This window comes from Carassius gibelio, chromosome B22 (genome assembly GCF_023724105.1).
Source record: "Carassius gibelio isolate Cgi1373 ecotype wild population from Czech Republic chromosome B22, carGib1.2-hapl.c, whole genome shotgun sequence".
Classification (NCBI taxonomy): domain Eukaryota; kingdom Metazoa; phylum Chordata; class Actinopteri; order Cypriniformes; family Cyprinidae; genus Carassius; species Carassius gibelio.
This window is the reverse complement of record NC_068417.1, coordinates 6,000,093-6,020,710: the sequence shown is the minus strand read 5'-3', so window position 1 is coordinate 6,020,710 and position 20,618 is coordinate 6,000,093. Positions and strand designations below refer to the sequence as shown.

The following is a 20,618-nucleotide window of genomic DNA, read 5'->3' as shown; positions in this document are numbered from 1 at the left end:
TGACAGCATGAACAATGCATTCAGCCTCTCCTGTGTCCTGCTGTTTCTCAGAGAAGTCTTCATTCTTTTCAAGCTTAAGAAGCAGCTCTCAGATCACTTCTGCTGTGGTCATGGGTGTGCTGATGAGGATCTTGTTCAAGATTGTTCTCCATAAACAGCTGGAGAAGGTCCACAGCAGCACGAGAGCTTCTGAACTCTTCCTTGCAGTAGATGAGACTAAGCTCTGTCTTCAGCTTACTCTCACTGAGCTCTGGCTAGACCTTCAAAGTCCTGCTCAGTGCATCTTCAGGAAACACCATTGTGTCCTGTTCAAACCTGTCTGCTTGAAGCACAGTGACACTAACAAGGTGTTTGTGAAGGAGAACTGGTCCATGTGTGTGAGAGTATGGTGTCACAGACCTAGAGAGTGAAGGAGGAAAACAAACATGATGTAGTGATCACAAAATCTCAATTTCAGCAAATCACAGAAATCGCACAACAAACTCTTTTAGATCACAATTGAAAGACTGTGAAAATGGTAAATAGTTCACTTGTAGTAAAAAATGCATAGAAATATTAATCTCCAAAATGTAATATATTACAATCTCAAAAATACATACTATCATTAATATTTTTATATCCTAATGATATTGAAAATTTATGTTGCCAACTATGATTGAATATATGCCCAGTTGAAGGAAAGTGAATATAAAATTTTAATGTTTTTAATGTATTAAATGGAATAATATTTATAAAATGATTCTTATTTGAAAAGAGACATGGCCATTGTATAAATGTATATTTTACTAATCTTCATATCTATAAGAGGGAGCGATCAAAAATAAATAAATAAAATATTTGCAACAAATGTAGCTGTATGGTTTGATTGACCTTCTATGGGTAATTGTAAATGTCTTCTCATGCCTTTGATGACTTTACAATATGTTTTCTGAAATATTTCAGTAACTTTAAGATATAATCCTCCCATTAATCCCACACACATCTATCAAAGCGTGTCTACAGAGATAAAAAAAGTTACATTTACCACTTTTTTTAATCTTCTTTTTTTATCAGCTGGAACTGCTGGATGCTCCTCTTAATGTGAACTGAATCTGTGTCCTAGCATCTTTTTTTCTTCATCTGAACGCCTTGTGAAGGGTATTGTTGCAAAGATAAACCCAAGTTTTCTTTCATTTGGAGATATTTGGCTGCTTCCACATTGATCAGAAGCTGTCAGTCAAATGACAATCTGCTGACAGAGTCTGAACACAGCATTAGATGAACATTTCAGTAAACGAGCGTGTGCTACAATCACGAGTCACTCTATAAGATGAGATTTCAGCACTTGACAAACGGACAGCGACTCTAAGCAGCTCTTAAAGCACAGATACTGAGATTGTGTTATGTGCATTTCTGAGAAACACACGTGAATCAATAATGAACGATCGTAAAATGACTCTCAGAAAACGCTCTTAAACTCTCAGATCAATCGTTGTCAAGAAACTCGGCCACTAATGAAGCATCTGATAGCAGGTTTATAATAAATGGGATTTAACTAATCATTTATCTCTTATTTTATTAATAGAGCATAACGTTAATATCAGGACTTATACAGTGTTCGAATTGTGTCAAAGCTCAGATTTGTCTCGTCTCCCTGTTTTACTGGCAGTTGACAGACAATGTTTCTCCCTAAGCCAAGACTGAATATACGGGTAAGCGTCAAACATCTTGAGAGGGGGGCCATTAATGTCAAAGAAAAGTACTGCAGAGAGGCTCCTGACCTGAAGGCGATTCCTTGCATCTGTGGCAGTGGCATTGAGGACAGAGAAGCCTCTTTCACATTCAGAAGAACTTGCCAGGTATGTTTTGCTAGCAGTCAACAACTTTTTGAGGACCTTCCCATTCTGATCATTGTTGAGCTCCCAATTTCTGAAGTCCTCAACTGCCTCCCTACTTGGTACTTCAAGCATCTTTGCCAGGTCGTGGATCTCTTCCTCCCAAAAGAGAATAAGAGACTCCCTGGATTTTGGCCAGTTTAGGGGATCCAGTGGTGTTATAATCTTTGTAAGATTTGTGTCAGGCATTCGTGAAGAGAGACTGTCGATGATGGCTTGGAGGAATAGGAATCGATTTACATTTTCCTTGCTTGAACGTAAGGGCACTTGTTTGAATTCTCCTACTTTAACAGCTTCTGCTGCTTTCTCCATTGACTTCCCTGGGGTGATCTTGAAAGCCTTCAACACCTCAATTGTCATCTTTATTTCTCGTGTGGCCTCCATAAGAGAAGTGCTTCTGTTCTGAAAAATAAAAAAAAGACACATCTAAACTAGATAAACTTTGAAGTTGGCTTGAAAAAGTTTGAAGTATTTTGATAGATAGATAGATAGATAGATAGATAGATAGATAGATAGATAGATAGATAGATAGATAGATAGATAGATTTGACATATTCCTCAATTTAACGGTCTTGTTCACACTTAATCTGAAGAAAAACACTGTACCTACCTGAAGTTTTAGGGACAGACTGTGAAGTTCACGTAGCACATCTTTAATGGTTGCCAGGTCATTAACAAAGACAGTGCATGTGAGGCGATTCTGAAGGCCACTTAATTTCTTTCTTTCTATATCAGAGCGAGATCCATCTCCAGCTCCTTTTTTCATTTGTGCAACAGAGCAGGGAAGTCTCTCCAAACAGCTTGTAAAGTCACAAAACTACTTGCTACCCAGCGGACGGTAAAAATGTGACCAATCTTAAGTAGGCAGATGTTAACTTGAGAATCTGCGTCTGAAAGTTGTCTGGCATTCTTTGGGGATTGATGGTACAGTTTATACAGCTTTGAAATAAATATCTCAAAGTGATTGCAACCTGTGACTGACTTTAGTGCATAACTTACTGATAACTCAAGCCTGTGAGCAAGACAGTGGATACTCTCCAGCAAAGGATAGTCTTTCTTCAGCCTTGTGATAAGACCACTCTGTCTTCCAGTCATCACAGATGCCCCATCTGTTGTTATGCAAATCAGATGAGACTTGAGGTATGCATCATCCAGGTCAGCTTCCAGGAGACTCTTTTTGAGAGCTTTGTATATGGCATCAGCAGTTGTTCCTTCCTCCAGCTCAATCAAATCCAAAAAACATGTTTTCTGTCTCACCTTCTCCTGTCACATCTCCTCTGAGGTATAGGATGAGGTAGCTTCTCCCAAATGCAGTGCTTTCATCTACTGTAAGACAGATCCAAGAACCAGCACTTTTAATTGTTGAGACCATTTTTTCCCTCATTTTATTGGCAATGTGTGTTATTATATTAATGCAAGAGTGATCAGATTTGTGACAAGAGACGGTTTTTTACTCCATTCATTTCTTGTAACTCAACCAATCCATTCATTTTTGAGAAGGCTAACTTCTCCTTTGCAACAAAATGTGTTTTTCTAAAAGAGTGCACTGTCTCCAACAGAACTTTAGCATTCAAAGTTTCTGTCAAGGTGGGCAACACCTCTTTCTCTTTCTGCTGTTGAATATCTGTTGATGCCTTGTGAGTTAAGCTGTCTCTGTGTTTGTAGATTTTCTTTCTCATGGCCCTGACATCTTTTGCTGTGACCTCTCCAGAAGCCCACTCCTCTGCCACCTGTACTCCCTTTTGGACTCCAAAAAGGCGCTTGGCATATTTGCAGAATGTGCATCCTACGTTATTTCCATTTAAGTATAGCCAAGGGGAGTACTGCTGTGTCCATGCCTCAAGCTGTTGCTTGCTGAAGTGTATTACCCTGTCTGTACTAGTAAGCAGGGACAAAGCTGTGCTCATGGACTGGGCTGGATGTGAACAGTTTGTTGTGGATGTGCTGACTAATGTTGTCCTGGATTGGAGCTGGTCTGTCTGGTATGCTCTGATTGGGGCTGGTCTGTCTGTATTGGGGTTTGTCCTGGATTGGGGCAGGTCTGTTAGTTTTTCTTGTAGCCTGGGTGATAAATGTAAGTGCTGTGCTGTTTGAGTGTCCTGGTTAAGCGTTTTACCCATGAGGCTCCTCTTAGGCTGTATGCTACAAGAAATAAATACTACATACCAATCTGATGTTTCAAAGTGTTGTCCTTACATATTTTTTTTCTGATTAAGTGTCTTAAGCCTGGGACACACCAAGTCACTTTTAAAGAGCAGAAATTCAAATAAAAATCTAGAAGAATCTTGAAATTAAAATAATAATAATAAAAATAATAATAAACAGGCTTACCCTTCAAAAAAGTCAGTGATGGCTCTTCTCTTCTTTCCCTTGTCCATATCTGAAAATAATGTAAGATGTAAGTTGTAATATTATATTTGTTGTCGTTACTGCGAATATATTTAAGAAAGCACTATATGATAATCATGCTACTTATTAAGGTTATTATTAATGGTGATAAACTTTGAACAGTGCACATGTAGGCATTTTATTTCATTTAACTAATTTATCTTGAATGTAGTTACACAACCCTTTCATATTTTCAAGCGGAAGTTGTCATAGTTGGGTAAACTTCTATAGTGGTGAATGAGAGACTACATTAAATATATGTTTTGTCACAATAGTGTTACTACAAGAGGGAAAAAATAGAAAGAATTTGATACGATTACGATGCTGATGACCATTAATCAATTTCGATCTCTTGATTCATTATCAATTCACATGAATAGGCCTACTGTACTTTTCTTGGGTTAAATTCAGTGTTTTTATTGCATTAATATTCACTTGTGTGCTTATACTAGTATCTTTTTAAAATTTATAATTTGAAACTAAATATTTATTCAAATGCAAAACCTAAAAATAAGTAAGCAGTTATGACCTGCAATACTCTTTTGAGCAACTAGACTACCGTTTTTTCCGGACTATAAGTTTTTTCATAGTTTGGCTGGTCCTGCCACTTATAGTCAGATGCGACTTATCAAAATTAATTTGACATGAACCAAGAGAAATGAACTAAGAGAAAACATTACCATCTCCAGCCGCCAGAGGGTGCTCTATGCTGCTCAGTTCTCCTGTAGTCTACACTGAAGACATAGAGTGCCCTCTCGCGGCTGGAGACGGTAATGTTTTCTCTTGGTTCTTGGTTCTAAATAAATGCGATTTATAGTCCAGTGCGATTTACCCTATATGTTTTTTTCCTCATCATGAAAAGTCATGAAAAAAGCACTCATAGTCCGAAAAATACGGTACATAGATGTATATTTATTAGAGTGGGTAAACAAATGCCACAAAATGACTTTAATTTGCCTCTTTGCATTGAATTTAAAATCCTTTTCTCCATTTAACCTTAAATACTACACTAATTTTATTAGGCTATACATAATAACGGAAAATAGGATACAATTCATAACAAAAACGGTTGATCTGCATGTTTGTCTTCGGTGTAATAATCAATGCATGTGTGTCTCATGCACAATTTGTGAGAATTAGCAACCCTGCTTTATCATCTTTGATACAAAAATAGCCTTCACCTGATTAACATTTTCATCAGTAACAATGTCCTTAATTAAATTAACACTGTTTATGAGCAGTTATGGCTATAGATTTAAAATTATTTGTTTAATTAGAATGGATGCAATGCTAGCTTTTTTCTCAGAATTACGTTAGATGGCTAATTACAACTAACAATCCGATAGTGAGCTAGCATCACAAGATAAAAAAACAACAACTATTGACAGACCAAGATTATAATAAATGTGACTGTCCGATTCTAGGATAAACACGTATTCAGTAGCAGTAAATTAAGTGTACTAAACAATCATAAAACAAATAAATATTATCTTACCGTCATCGTGAGGTAAAATAATGAGGAAGGATCACTCTGTCAGCCAATCACACAGCGACGTCGCTCCCGCAGTCTGTAAATTCCTTCAGAAAACAGCGTGTGGCGCACTTGAGCGTATTTTCAGACTCACATCTAATTTGAAGGAGCTTTTTATGGGAGCGGCAGCGCAATACTTTGATAAAAAAAAAATAGATAGGGCTATGTCAAATATTGTTTTTATTTTAGTTTTAATGAAAAACCAGGGGACCCCCCCCAAAGTCATTTGTTTGGGCCTTATGGGGGGTCCCTTGATGCTTATGGGGGGTCCCGGACCCCCCCAGCCCCCCCTCAATTCGAACACTGGACTTATATCTATCTGCACAGAATCCCCTGAACGCAGAAGTGAACGTGTCTGTGTGTCTCTGAATGAACTCCTTTTGTGGAAGCGTTCTTCAACACAACAACGAGCAGAAACACCACAACTAAACTCTAAACATTCACAGCGTTTTATTACAATAGTGTCCTCATTATAATGTTATACTGTAAAACCGAACAGTGAAATTAATCAAATGAAATTAGGGTAACACTTTATTTTACAGTCCTGTTCCTCATGTACATACTATGTACTTATTATAATAATTACAATAACTATGTAATAACTAGGTACTAACCCTGAACCTACCCCTAAACCTAACCCTACCCCATGTAGTTACCTTTTATTACCAGAACTTTCTTAGATAAATACACTACAAGTACACTTTAAGTACATGTTAGTAAAATAAAGTGCAACCGAAATTAGTTAATTGCACTCAAATAATAATGAAATTTCATTGGACTTAATTTAAATAAGTTCTGTAAACTCAAAATTGTTGTAGTAAGGTGAACTTAAAATGATTGCGTTTTCAAGTTCCCAGCATGCTTTGCATCAGAAAACAAGGAAAATAAATATATTATTATGTGTTATTTTGTGTGTTTTTACACAAAATTAACATAGACGGACTTAAGTTAGTACTTAAATGTTGTGTTATGTCATAACTTACAAAGGTTTCTATTATGTTGTTTTTTTTTTTAGTGTTACCGTTGTGGTGAAAAGTAGAGCCTGTGGTTGGGTTTAGTATGGACAACAATATACTATATTTGAGGGTATTTCCTACATTATATGAGTTGAAAAATAGAGAAAATTTTGAGTGAAGTACTATCTAATTATAAGTTGAGAAATATCAATATTTATAAGATAACTGAGATAATTTAAGGCAACTGGAAATGTAATTTTTAAACTTAAGAGTTCTGTGAACTTATAATATATAATATATATATATATATTTTATTGAACTAAAAAATATTAAGTTAATTTGACTTAAAATTTTCGATGTAATGTGTTTCAACAATTTATTTGAGTTAAGTCAACTTGTTGGGTTTTACAGTCTCAGTCATAGTTGTTTGTCCTGCTCGCTATCTGAAAAAAATAAAATAAAAATCATACTAATATGCTGATTTGCTGCTCAAATATCAAAGTTCATTAAGTTCATTTGCTGACCATTTGACGGGTTTCATTTAGATTCATTAATAAAACTAAATGGCCATTGCTTGGATTTAATTTCTATCCAAATGAAATCCTAAATGACACACTGTGCATACTGTACTCTAGATACTCAACTGTCTGGTGTATGAATATTATAAGATTATTTTATCAACATCTGAGTCTGAACTCTCCATTGTGAGGAAAGCTGACAGTTGACTCATGAAGTGTTTGTCTGTTTAAGTCGAGCATTATCCAGAGAAGATCTTGACTTCACTGATGATTAGCTGTTGTTCTTACAACCTCACCAGAGAAAACATCTGGACTCAGACAACTAGACTCGAAGATCAACAAGCAGAAAACAGAGATGATAACACTGAACACCTCAAACCCCTCAGCAATTAAAGTACAGGAGCAGACCTCTGTAGAAATGAGGAGTTTGTAGACCTGGGCTTCATCATTAGACATGATGGAGGACAGACAATGACATCAAGAGACGCATTAGCAAGAGCAGAAACAGCTTTATAACACTGAACAATATGTGGAGGTCCAACACTAGAATGACTCTGTATCAGAGCTGTGTCCTTTCCACCTTACTTTACAGATCTGAATGTTAGAGAACGACAGAAGCACTTTACCTAACTATCAACTTTCCACTCGATGAACCTCCAGAATCCTGCAGATCTTCTGCTCCAAAACATCTCTGACCAACAACTACTCATGCGGCGCAGTTAAGAAAGTACAGCACCTTTAGAAATATATCAACTGAGAAAAATAAAAATAAAATAAATAAAAAAATACCTGCTGTACATATAATGGGAACATTTCCGTTATTATGCTTTATGTTTCATGTCTACAAGTTAGCCTATTTTTAAAACAGTTTAATAATACTTAAAACAGACAAGTAAACTTTTCACTTGTTTTTAACTGTATGCGCATTTTATTACATGAAAATATAAAAGTGTTAAAAAGACTAAATGTGTTTGAGTATTTAGAGGAGAGTGAAAGACACAAATGCTGTTAACTTGTGAAAATGTTTAGTTGATTTGATGAAGGAGAGACTCCATCCACAGAACAAAGACTATATACTGGATATATGTACATTAACAACAGACACACAACTAAATATAAAGTCAAATAGAATAACAATGTGTAGAAAACATGAGATAAGTTTCAAACCTTGTAGATTTGCTTTATATCTTTTGACACATTTAAGTGCTGCACTTGACAATCACATTTAAACATTTTAATCAATATGAATGAGTTTAATAGAAATATTATTAAACTGAAGAGCCAGACAGACTCATCTGAGCTTCTTCCTCCTCTGTTCCAGCTTTACATTAAACACAATGATCATCTGCTTGAATACTAAAGCAACATTAATCATTCAATATCATGTTTCTAACACACATGCTGCATTATTTGATTGTAAAGTCTGAGTCTCTTCACCTGTATGGATCACATTTACACATTTATCACACATTTATTTCTCCTCATAGACACAGTAGTGAAGCTCTTCTGTGGATCTTCAGCTGATGTTTACTGCTCCTCTCAAGACCACTTCACTTTATGAGATACAGCATTTATCAGCTTCTGGTGATTTCACTCTTTCAGAGACTATTGACAATAAACCTTAATCAACACTGTAAGGTGGAAGAGAAGACAGAGAGAAATATCATTTACAATTTTTAATTACAGTTTCTTCAGAGTTTAAAATGTTAGATTTACATAGATATTTCTAAAACTATATTTGTGTTTTAAATACTTTTGAACATTAGTCTGTTTGTGTGACTCATATTGAGTCAATATAAAGAGAAACACACACTAACGAGTGTACACCAAATATAATAAATGACAAGGAACAAACACAAATGTGATTGTCTTAAAACACAAATCTTTCAGTTAAATGTGTCACTAGTTAAAGCTGTTTGTCTCTAGTTTAAACATGTTTGTGTTGGTCTCAGTAAATAAGTGAAATGATTGCACAGCTCGCTGGAATACTGGATTCTGATTGGTCAGTCGTGACATAAGGAGGTGTGTTATTCATTAGGTGTGTGTCATTAGCAGCAGAATAACACACAGTCATACGGTATTTGAGTCGGGCGTTTCTTTGACTTCTCTCGTATCACAGCACCGCGCTCTCACTCGTTTCATTCAAACACAACTGCTATTAGCTTGTGCCTCAGTTACTGACTGGATTTACCCTCAAACCAAACCGCAGGAGATTCCTGTTAATAGTAGACTTGAGGAGACATTGTTCTAAGTCTGTCTTGTTGTTCAAGTTGTTGCTAACTGAGCAGAAGTGTTTAGCTGAATCTAAATTGTGTCTAATTCTTCACTTGTGTGTCAAGAAAGCATATAATAAGTGTGATAATGCAGATGCAGCCGGATGTTATCACAGAATAAGTCTCTTCAGGAGGACACAAGTCCTGATCACCCTGTCGGGTTTATTCTGTGATAACAAGCGGCTGGAGGTACATTATCTCTTACAGAAAGTAAGTGTAAAGTAATGTGACGTGTTGCTTGTCAAAGTAAAAACACACAAGAGACAGAGACATTGATCATGTGATGCTGGACGACTGTGAGCTGAAGCTGAATCTGCTCTGATTTTACCAGCGTTTTCCTACAATCTGAACAAATCTATTTCAAACTCTAATGATTCACTATTACTGATCTCATTAATAAAGCAGCTGTTGCTGTAGAAAGCTGTGACAGTCTGCTTTTCTTCTCTTTCCTCCTTTGTGTTCAACATTTTTATCAACTTTACATTTCATTCTTACACAAACCCTTTGAAATAAAGCTTGATGATCATTTGATCAACTCTTTTCACTAATATCTGAAAGTATATATTTGTTCACATATCAGAGGTAAATGAATCTCTTTAATATCACAAAGTGAAGTTTACTCACCTCAGTTCACAGTTTGAGTCTCGTAGCACATCAATGAGCTTCTGCTCTGAGTCTCCAATCGTATTAACACTCAGATTAATCTCTTTTAGAAACTGCAGAGCTTTTGTGTTTGTCAAAGACTGAGTTAAAGAAGAAACATCTGTAATGTCACAGTCATGAAGACTAGAAAGAGACAAACAGAGGAAGAGAGATCATCTTACAAACAAATCATTTAGATGAAGAATCTTTCACAAATATAATGTGAACACATTCATCATGAGATATTGAGTATAAAGTGTTTTGTTCAACTCATATGTGCTGTTCATTTAATGTTTTGACTCCATATTTGTGTAGTTTAAGGATTTATGATATTTTTTATATTTATAAAAATAAATTAAAAGTGCTGGTTGTCACCTCTTCAGACATTTTGACAACTTCATATTCATGTATTTATTTTTTTAGGTGTGTTTGTATGCAGGTGTATTTTGTGGTCTGAATTGTGGTGTTTTTATTGATTTTATTTGATAAATTAAGAAGAAAAAGTATTGATTTGATCATTTCCTCATTCATTTCAATGTGGGTCTCCAGAGAGTGACTTTTTTCACACTAACACACAACCAGATATCAATCCAGTTTAATTTGTGTTGACAACCGTATAAAGATAAAAAAAGTTTAAGTTGGCCAGAAAGTTTGAAAGTTTTTAAAATGTTACATTTAAAATGTAATTGATGAAGATGATGCTAACATTAGCTAGGGTGCCCCGGTGGTTGCTAAGGTGTTGCTAAGCGGTTGCTAGGGTGTCCGGGAGGTTGCTAAGGTGCCCGGGTGGTTGCTATGGTGTTGCCATGCAGTTGTTAGTGTACCCGGGGTGGTTTTTAAGATGTTGCCATGTGGTTGCTAGGGTACCCAGGATGGTTGCTAGGGTGTTGTTATGCGGTTGCTTTGATACTCAGGATGGTTGCTAGGGTGTTGCTATGCGGTTGCTAGGGTACCCGAAGTGGTTGCTAAGGTGTTGCTATGCAGTTGCTAGTATACCTGGGATTGTTGCTAGGGTGTTGCTATGTGGTTGCTAGGGTACTTGGGGTGGTTTGTAGGGTGTTACAATATGGTTGCTAGGGTACCTGGAGTGGTTTCTAAGGTGTTGCTATGTGGTTGCTAGGGTACCCGGAGTGGTTGCTACGGTGTTGCTATGCAGTTGCTTGGGTACCTGGGATTGTTGCTAGGGTCTTGCAGTTGCTAGGGTACACATGGTGGTTTTTAAGGTGTCGCTATGTGAATGCTAGGATACCCTGAGTGGTTGCTAGGATGGTTTGGATAGTTGCTAGAGTGTTGCTATGAAGATAGATAGATAGATAGATAGATAGATAGATTAGTTTTAATAGAGATAGATAAATAGATAGATACTGTAAAAAGTCTCATGTCATTTAGATAAAGGGAACATTTGTTTTTATTTCAGCAAACATCATTTGGGGTCTCAAAAGACCTTGAACAGCACATAAGAGTTAAACAAAGTGATTTTCATCATTTTGATTCTTGTCTGTGAATGTTACGGACCTCAATCTCTCCAGTTTACAGCGTGAATCCTTCAGTACGTCACATAAGTGATTCAGTCCTGTGTTTTTTATTTGATTCCCGCTCAGGATCAGTTCTCTCAGGTGTGATGGGTTTGATTTCAGAGCTGAAGTCAGGATGAGACACTGTTTCTCTGTAATACTGCATCCACTCAGACTGAAGACAGAAAGAGAAAACACAATGAATCAGACACGTTATGTTCATGTGTGAGTAATTCATCAAGTGTTAACAACATACACTGCAATAAATAAAACACTGCCAAAAACCTTATTATATGACCATAAAGAAAAACAGAAGAAAAAATATTAAATAAGTAGATTAAGATATAGGATAAACTACAGAACTACTTAAAATAACATAAAATGTGAATATTGAGTTTAAATGTGAGAAATCAAGAAAATTCTATTTCTGAATTACAATTTACCTAAAGATATTTACAAACTTTTTTTGCTATTGTCATTCTTTACTGTACATGTCTGAGTGAATAAAAAAAATTATTTGGTCCATTAATGAGCTGGATTACTGTGATCTCCGGTGATTGACTGAGATGAGACCCTCGAGCAAGAACTGAACCCCAACTGTTCCTCAGCGCCACAGGTGTGTGTGTGTGTGTGTGTGTGTGAGAGAGTGTGAGAGAGTGATTGTGTGTGTGTGTGTGTGTGTGTGATTGTGTGTGTGTGCGTGTGTTCACTGTGTGTGTGTGTGTGTGTGCGTGTGTGTGTGTCTGTTCACGGTGTGTGTGTGTGTTAAATGCAGATGTTCAGAGTATGGGACACTATATTTGGCCACACATCACTACCTTTCCTTTCCTTTTCCTGAAAGTAAACAGTAATCTTTAATCTGACTGTTACTGCTGTATATTGAGTATAATGATACTAACTCTAGTTTCTCCAGCTTGAATTGTGTGTTCATCAGTAGATCACTGAGGTGTTTCACTCCAGAGTCTCCTAGTAGTTTATTCCAGCTCAGGTCCAGTTCTCTCAGGTGTGATGGGTTTGATTTCAGAGCTGAAGTCAGGATGAGACACTGTTTCTCTGTAATACTGCATCTCCACAGACTGAAGACAGAAAGAGAAAACACAATGAATCAGACACGTTATGTTCATGAAGTCACAGCAGAACAACCTTCATCTGTCAAATCACAGCATCTTAATCTACATTGAGAGAAAGAGAGAAGATAGAAGAAAACTGTTTAATAAAGTCACAATGTCTTGATAAAACAAAAAACAGAAGAAGAGTGTCTGAACACCTTTGGATAATTTTCCACAATTTGGTCTTCTAAACAGAAAAACAAATAAGTTGTTCATTTAAACAAATAATTTACACTTCTCATGATTTATGTATAATTTGTCCTGATTCTTGATAGAAATACAACAAAGTTTTATTTCCCGACAGCTTTGTGTGAAAGGTGTTAAAATCTTTCATATCTTTTTATTTCTGTCATATAATTCTTATTTCATCTTTTGTCTAAAACTGATCATATTGTCTAAAATAAAAGTCCTGACTGCTGTGTATTTGTGTTTAAACTGATTCTGGTCTGAACATCACTACAACGTAAATGCATTCGCTCTGCTCTGTCCAGTGACTTGATCATCTTTGCTACACAGATTCAACTTTGCACATCTAAATAAAACTGTAGGTCTGTCTGTGTGTGTAGATGTGAAGTACAGTAATATTTCTCTGAAACAGGTCAGACTGAAGAAGCAATGCCTGCACAGAATAAAGCCCAGTCTGGACCGGTTCTGTTCAGTTGTGTTACACATTCATTAATCTGGTGTTTGATGACAGAGAGATGATATGAAGCATCAATAAACACTATGAATATGTTCTGATACAGCAGCACAGAACTATTCTGTTGTGTCCCATTAATAAACACAATGAAAACAGTTCTGTCCCACTGCATAAAAGAGAAATGTTTGTGTATTTTTGGTATGAACTGAAATGATTGGATATTGGGTTTTGTTTTTGACCTGCTGTATGAGCAACAAGAAACACTCATTACAACTTTCAAATGTTTAGATCACACAACAACTAACTTTACAAGTAAAATATACAGTACAGAATATAGACAGATTAACTATACAAAAATATATGAACATATATATATATAAAAAATATACAAATATATATATAGTGCAAAAAACAAAGTAACAGTCAGTGATGCACGAGTTGATCCAAAATGAGCGGGTGCCTGCAGTTACGAGTCATCCAAAAATATTTTTTATGATATTCGGGTCGCGGTCGGTCGGGTCGTTTGATATAAATATGCCAATTAAACCTTTGTAAGTTATATAGTACTAGACACAATTTTGAAATCCATAAGCCTACACTTTATCGGCTGAATAACTGGTGAAGATGACACACAAGCTCAGTCTGCAGATAGAGATGGAGGCAGCAAGAGAAAAGGTGAAGACGCTGTTTTTGGTAAAACATGATTTTGACGACTTCATTAAGTTTTGTTTTATAGAAATCTCTTTTAAAAAGACTTTCGTGTATCTTAATTTTGATCAATGTTTTATCAATCAGTTGCCCGTATTTAATAAATAAGAAGCAAATATATAGCAGACAATGTAATGAGGCGCTGGAACAATCACTTGCATTGATGTGAACTGGAGGATGCCGAAACTCAGTTTGTGCCTCACAGATTCGAGAAATATGACTACTGAAATGAAATGACTACTTTTAAATGAAAATATTCAAACCAAAATAAATAGGCTTCTCTCTGATTATGTAATCCACATCATAGAAGACAATGTTAGCATCTGTAAATTTTAATTGTTTTAAACACAGTTTTGTGATGTGTCAAAGGACTATAATACTTTGATGACGTGTCAGTGTCTCATAATTCTTCAGACCTGTAGCACCGAGCCCAGAATCACGCTGTGTTTCCCCCGTCGGGTCAGAAACTCCTCAGCGCTTCATTAAAACACCCTTTACACGCCTCTCTGGAACAACAGCACACAACTCCATCATTTCACTGACAAAGAAGTTATCAGAAAACTAATAATAGATAGTCACTAATAGTCACTGGAACCAGCGCGGTCACAAAACAAACATGATAAAAGCAGACGTTTGTTTGCATGCTTTGTTAAAGATTTAAATGTAGAGAAGACGAGTTAGGACCGATAAAACATGTTACTATACACTACACTAAATAATACACTAAATAATACACTATAGTCGCTGGCGCCGATACAGGATGCCTGCCTCCGTGAAGTGCTCTGCAGTTGTTTTTGTGTTTTTGTTAGTTTGTCCTGTCTTTAGTTACCCAGCCGGCACATGACCGACCTTCAACGTTGAAATATGGTTGAAATAAGGTCAGTTGTGGTTTCAACGTTGAAACAACGTTGATTCAACGTTTAAAGCTGAATGGTTGAAAAACATCCAGCACATGACCAACTTTCAATGTTGAAATATGGTTGAAATAAGGTCAGTTGTGGTTTCAACGTTGAAACAACGTTGATTCAACGTCTAAAGATGAACTGTTGAAAAACTTCCAGCACATGACCAACTTTCAACATTGAAATATGGTTGAAATAAGGTCAGTTGTTTTAATGAAACAACGCTAAAAATGTTTAATGCTAAATGGTAGAAAAAGGTTAACAAGCTTTTAAATTATTTATATTAAATTATTTAAATTAATTATTATTTTAATAGCATTTAAAAATATTTTAGTCATGATACCTATTCTAAAATCTAAAGGTATATGTTAAATATTATCATCATTAACAACAATAAAACTATACATTTCGCTGCTTTATCACACTGAAACAACTCCCATTGGTAGTTTTATTGTATTACTTCTATCATGATTGGTTAATCTGGCTGTCATTCAGGAAACTGGACAATGACTCGGTTCGCGCTTTTCTACATTTAAAAATATGACCGTTATTGTCGTCTTTCTGTGAGTGAGGCGGCTAACTGTGAGCTGCTGCTCGTTATAACTGACTGCTCGGTCGGTCCCGAATTATTTCATATTTGCCTGTACATTTTTTATTTATTTTGAGCGAATTTGAGTCGTGACATATCAATGGAGAACAAAAACTGTGAACACAAGAGGGTCAGGTGTTCTGCGAGGTCCTGAAAACATCCTGGCAAAATGAGGTAAGAAAATCGCTAACTTTATCTTTATTATCTTTTGAAAATAGTAAAGTATTACCAGAGTTTACAAATGGGTAGTTTAAAGGACATGTAACCTGCAGATAAATAAATACCCGTGTGTCTATTTTTGCATTGCTTTATCACAGATGATCAAGTTAGATGCTCACCTAATGTGTTACTGGTGAGATATGTGTTAATGTCTGTCTTTTAGAGATTTTCCCATATTTTCCTGATATGAATCCCATGCATTAGGTGTGTTATATATGTTTGTATTCTTTTAATAGTTTCAAAGTGTTTTCTGCAACATATAAGTGCAAATGTCGGTATTTAAATAATATAATTTTAATGAATTAATGAAAATGAAAATGAAAAAAAAAAGGATTGTTTAAAGCCATGTTTCTCAAAGTGTCAGGCCCCCTATAGTTGTTATGCAGGTGAATCACTAAATTAAACTAATTAATGTTAATATATTTTAACTTAATCTTTGAGTAAGTTTTTTTTTTTTGCACATTTAAGTATGTTACAGTTAAAGTACAGTACAGTTTTGTAACTTTTGTTACATAATTACATTTAAAATTACATTTTAATTTAAACTTTTTTTTTTTCATTTACCTGTGTATGTAAGCACAGTTGTAGTGTTAATGTTCAAACTGTATTTACCATGGTAAAGTCTCTGACAACAATAAATATTCTTATTAGAATAAAACTGCCTCATTTTTTTAACTGTAGAGCTGTAGCTGAATAGTTTGGCCTACTACGCTGCTGAAATGTAATGTTGGTCATTATGGTGCAACTTAATATTTAATAACAAATATTTTCTGAAGTGGTACTTGGTATAAAAAGTTTGAGAACCAGTGGTTTAAAGAAATGGTATAATATGAAATCCTGCTTTTTAAGAACTTTTCAGTAAACCATTTCTTCTTTCCCCTTGTAGAGTCATCGAGGATCCAGCTTGTTCTTGAAACATTGGTAAGAAATTGTTCTTCTGCTACATTGCACTGTCACTTCTGCTAGAGATGCTTTGACCTTTTGTGATAGGTTTTGATTGTACTTAGTTTATTAAAAATTTACTGAATTAGATTTTATTTGTTTTACTACACTGTATTACTAGTGTTTTGATTAAAACAGTGTAACTGGGGCCTCTGAAAACACTGCTTGTGAATAATTTGTTAATATTGTAAATTTTCATCTGAATACATTAAATAAGTGTTTAATGAATAGTGTTGTCCACTTTGTTTCCAACCTCTCTGTTACTGAACTGTAAAGTGAAAATATTGTGTGATTTATTTTGCATTCAGTTTTCAGTTAAATATATTTCACAATATCAAAGTTATTGTGAAACATTGTGGACATACCTAAACAAACTGGTTAAATCTTATGTTCCCTCCAGAAGTTTGCCCTCTGCAAGTGAACGACGCCTTTTGGTGCCATCCCAAAGAGGTTCAAAATCACTCTCATGGACCTTTTCCTGGACTGTGCCCAGCTGGTGGAATCACCTCCCAATCTCAATCCGAACTGCTGAGTCTTTACTCATTTTCAAGAAACATTTTAAGACTCATCTTTTTCACCGGAACTTAACCAACTAATGCTAGCACTTTTCCTTCTTTTCTTGTCTTTCATATTAAAAAAAAAAAAAAAAAAAAAACCTGGCTATGCGTTCTGTACTAGACTAACGAGACTTGTCATGGCACTTGTATACTGTTGTTGTTCGCTTGTACACCTGACTGCTTCTGTTGTTCTCATTTGTAAGTCGCTTTGGATAAAAGCGTCTGTTAAATGATTAAATGTAAATGTTTCTACAGGACGGTACAGAAAGTGCACAAGTGGGAGAGAGTGGAGGGGACGGCGTCAGAAAGGACCGAGCGCTGGGACACTTTCAAGGATCACCCGAAGCACAACCACACTGTATACACTAAGGCTGCTGGTTCGAACATTTTAGAGTGCCCTGCGGTAGAAATCTCATTCTGCATTCCCCACGGTAAAGAAGACACAGTCCGGGGGGGTTCCCATTAGAAATCAACTGGTTGAAGGTTCCCTTCTCGAACTGTGCAACACATTTTCACGGTACAAATGTGCACAACTTGAAATGAGACACATTACTAAAACATGTTTTTGACAGAAACTGTAGTTTTCCACCAAAATAAAAGATCCACTGGTTTCAGTCATAAAGGTACAAGGGTTTGTCTTGTAAGTGCTGAAAAAAATATGCATTTTTGTGCCAAATTATGTTACAAAAACCTTTCAATATTATTGTATTTGGATTATTCTACTACATGTTTTTAGCATTACCTCCATGCATACTCTGCATAATAAAGTGTGGGATTATTTTCATCTGTTTTATACAGTATGTTTCCAAAATTTAACTGCTGTTTGACAATTTTGAGCATGTGGTAGTTTATTGAAGTTGTTTGTAAAGCCATTGCTGCCAGTCATTAGATTTTTAGCCTTGCATGTACATTGTTGATCTAAATGCCAACTAGGATCTAGGTGTATTTATATACGAGGTACGACGGGGAAACAACGTCGTGTTATCAACGCTGATTAACTTTTCAAAATCAACACCTCATTCAGCTTTCATCCCAGGGCTGCAGCACGACCCTAATTCACCCATAATGCAGGTAAGACGGTGAAACAGCGTCGCGATTTCAACGGTGAATCCACGTCGTGATTTCAACGTTGATCCAATTTGCAAAATCGAAAGGTTATTCAACGTTGATTCAACGTCGGGATTTCAACAGTGAATCAGCGTTGTGATTTCAACCGTACATCAACGTCACGATTTCAACGGTGAATTAACGTCGTGATTTCAACGTTGATCCAATTTGCAAAATCGAAAGGTTTTTCAACGTTGATTCAACCATGGTACCTGGCGTTGTTTCAACGTTGAATCAACGTTGAAATGCCGGCTGGGAAAGAGCACCGAACCTGATGAAAATAATTCAGATATGACTGTGTAAAAATATTGCTCAAACAAACGATGTAAAGTGTATTTTACAATTACGTCAAATAAAGAACGATTCACCTCATAAAACTCCACGGTAAAGCGCGCGGGAGCGATGATGTCATCACCGCGAGGCGTCTTCACACTGGACAGCTGTCCCAAAGGGAAGTGCTCTTTATTATTTTTTATTAATTAATGCTTAAACATACAATACGAAAGGAACATAGTCAAGGGATCACATACAAATCCAAAATATAATGAACACATACACATTAATAATTAATTACACTGTTAAAATAGTAGTAATAATAATGTAGCACTCTCTTCACTTTACGAAGGAAGAGGGCTCTGGGTTCGTAGAATATCTCTATAAACTGATCTAATTTCAACCAGCTCTATGGATAGATTACTTCACCTGTCTCTGTGATCTGTAATTAAACAAACAAAAAGACTGAGAATTAACAAAATGGATCCTTTAATTTTCTTTAAGCCTAATGAAATGTGATCAATTTAAATAAATGTGAGGAAAACTTGCATCAGTATGAATTAAATGAAAATAAAATTACATTCTTCAAAATGTGAATTTACTTGTCTTATTTCAACTAACAATGAAACCCTGGAGATGTATTAGCTTTTAAACATAAAAGTAAAACAATTAAGCCTTCCAGAAATGTACACAAGACAGATTTCGTGGGAAAAATCTCACAACTCTAATGATTTTCCCTACAGCATTCAAATATGAAAAAAAAAGGAAAAATAAAAAATAAAAATAAAATTATAATCACTTAAACTTGTTCACACAAATATTCGACCGTGGTATTCACTCAATATTCATAGTTCTAAACACTCATTGGTACAATGTTTACCCTATAGTTCAAACACAAACATTAAGCGAGTGTTTTCTCTTAATTAAATACCATTCTCGTTCAATGTTCAGCAACGGTATTCACTGGGCCCAGACTCAATGTCAACCGAAACTGGCAAAAAACAAACAAAAAAAAACACTGGTTGCAGGCCTGGACGGTGCTTGGGAGCGTTGTGGCATTAAACAAAATGCCCCTTCACTCGGATGAGCAAGTATAAACAATGTACTTACGAACCTGTAGCGATCCTTCAGTGTAACTCAGTCCGATTGATCCGCGAGGAGCAGAAGAGAACGGAGCAGATGAGTAGATAGATGAGAATGCTTCTCCAACGTTGTCAGCAAAACAACGAGCGTCTTAGGAACTTGACTAGATGAGGAAATCTAGCATTGTCCAAGGGCCTCAGTCTCTGGTTAATGATCCATCCTCCCGCGATGAACAAACGCAGCACACAAACTGAGAGTAACTTGACTCATTAAACGCACATAATGGTGTGCGATCTCGACAGTCCCTCGATACTTCAGTTCGTAACGGTGACGAGAGAAAAACTACACTTTAAACAAAAGCATAACTTAAAGAAACAGCGAGCAACACTCAGCGTGCACATCTCAGCAGATCTTTTTTTCTCTCTCACAAACGTTCCAAAGAAAAAACTCCTACGCCCCACGTTCAACCCTTCCACCAATCACATTTTTCTCTTAGATGATAGGCATGTTACAACACAAATCAGGCTTCGAGCTGAACACAGGTGAACACATCAAGTTAGATAAACTTGCATTGAAGCCACGTTTTTGCTGTGTCCAATTCACACAAACTATATCGATTTCAGAACTTTATTTAAAGAAAAAAAACTAACAAACAAAAGTTATTAATATTGTGAGCAACAATTAATATTGTTCATTTTACCAGGGCTACATCCTCCCCCTCCTAAAAGGTCTGGATGTCCCCATCAGACTCCAACTCTGCATGTGTTACATAGACATTACTATGATTTAAAAA

The 20,618-nt window shown here is 36.0% G+C and overlaps 2 protein-coding genes and 2 long non-coding RNA genes across 4 annotated transcripts in view; 1 reads left to right on the top strand and 3 right to left on the bottom strand.

The window, feature by feature from the left end:
• Positions 1-20,618, bottom strand: part of LOC127987694 (uncharacterized) — a 2,462,016-nt gene that overhangs the window by 901,636 nt on the left and 1,539,762 nt on the right. The window contains exon 118 of the mRNA XM_052590053.1: positions 12,596-12,772. Coding sequence (XP_052446013.1) covers positions 12,596-12,772 — 177 coding nt within the window. The remainder of the gene's footprint in view (positions 1-12,595; positions 12,773-20,618) is intronic.
• The window catches only part of LOC127987774 (uncharacterized), an 83,829-nt gene that overhangs the window by 35,294 nt on the left and 27,917 nt on the right, over positions 1-20,618 (top strand). The window lies entirely within an intron of this gene.
• LOC127987746 (uncharacterized) lies at positions 1,590-3,401 on the bottom strand. The gene is made up of 2 exons (XM_052590146.1): positions 2,874-3,401; positions 1,590-2,276 (listed from the first exon to the last, which is right to left on the bottom strand). Exons 1-2 carry the CDS (start codon positions 2,967-2,969, stop codon positions 1,608-1,610), a joined length of 765 nt encoding a protein of 254 aa, XP_052446106.1. The 5' UTR covers positions 2,970-3,401; the 3' UTR covers positions 1,590-1,607.
• LOC127987816 (uncharacterized) lies at positions 3,872-4,881 on the bottom strand. Its single transcript, XR_008161434.1, has 2 exons — positions 4,206-4,881; positions 3,872-4,016 (listed from the first exon to the last, which is right to left on the bottom strand). It is a non-coding gene; the product is annotated as an uncharacterized LOC127987816 (long non-coding RNA).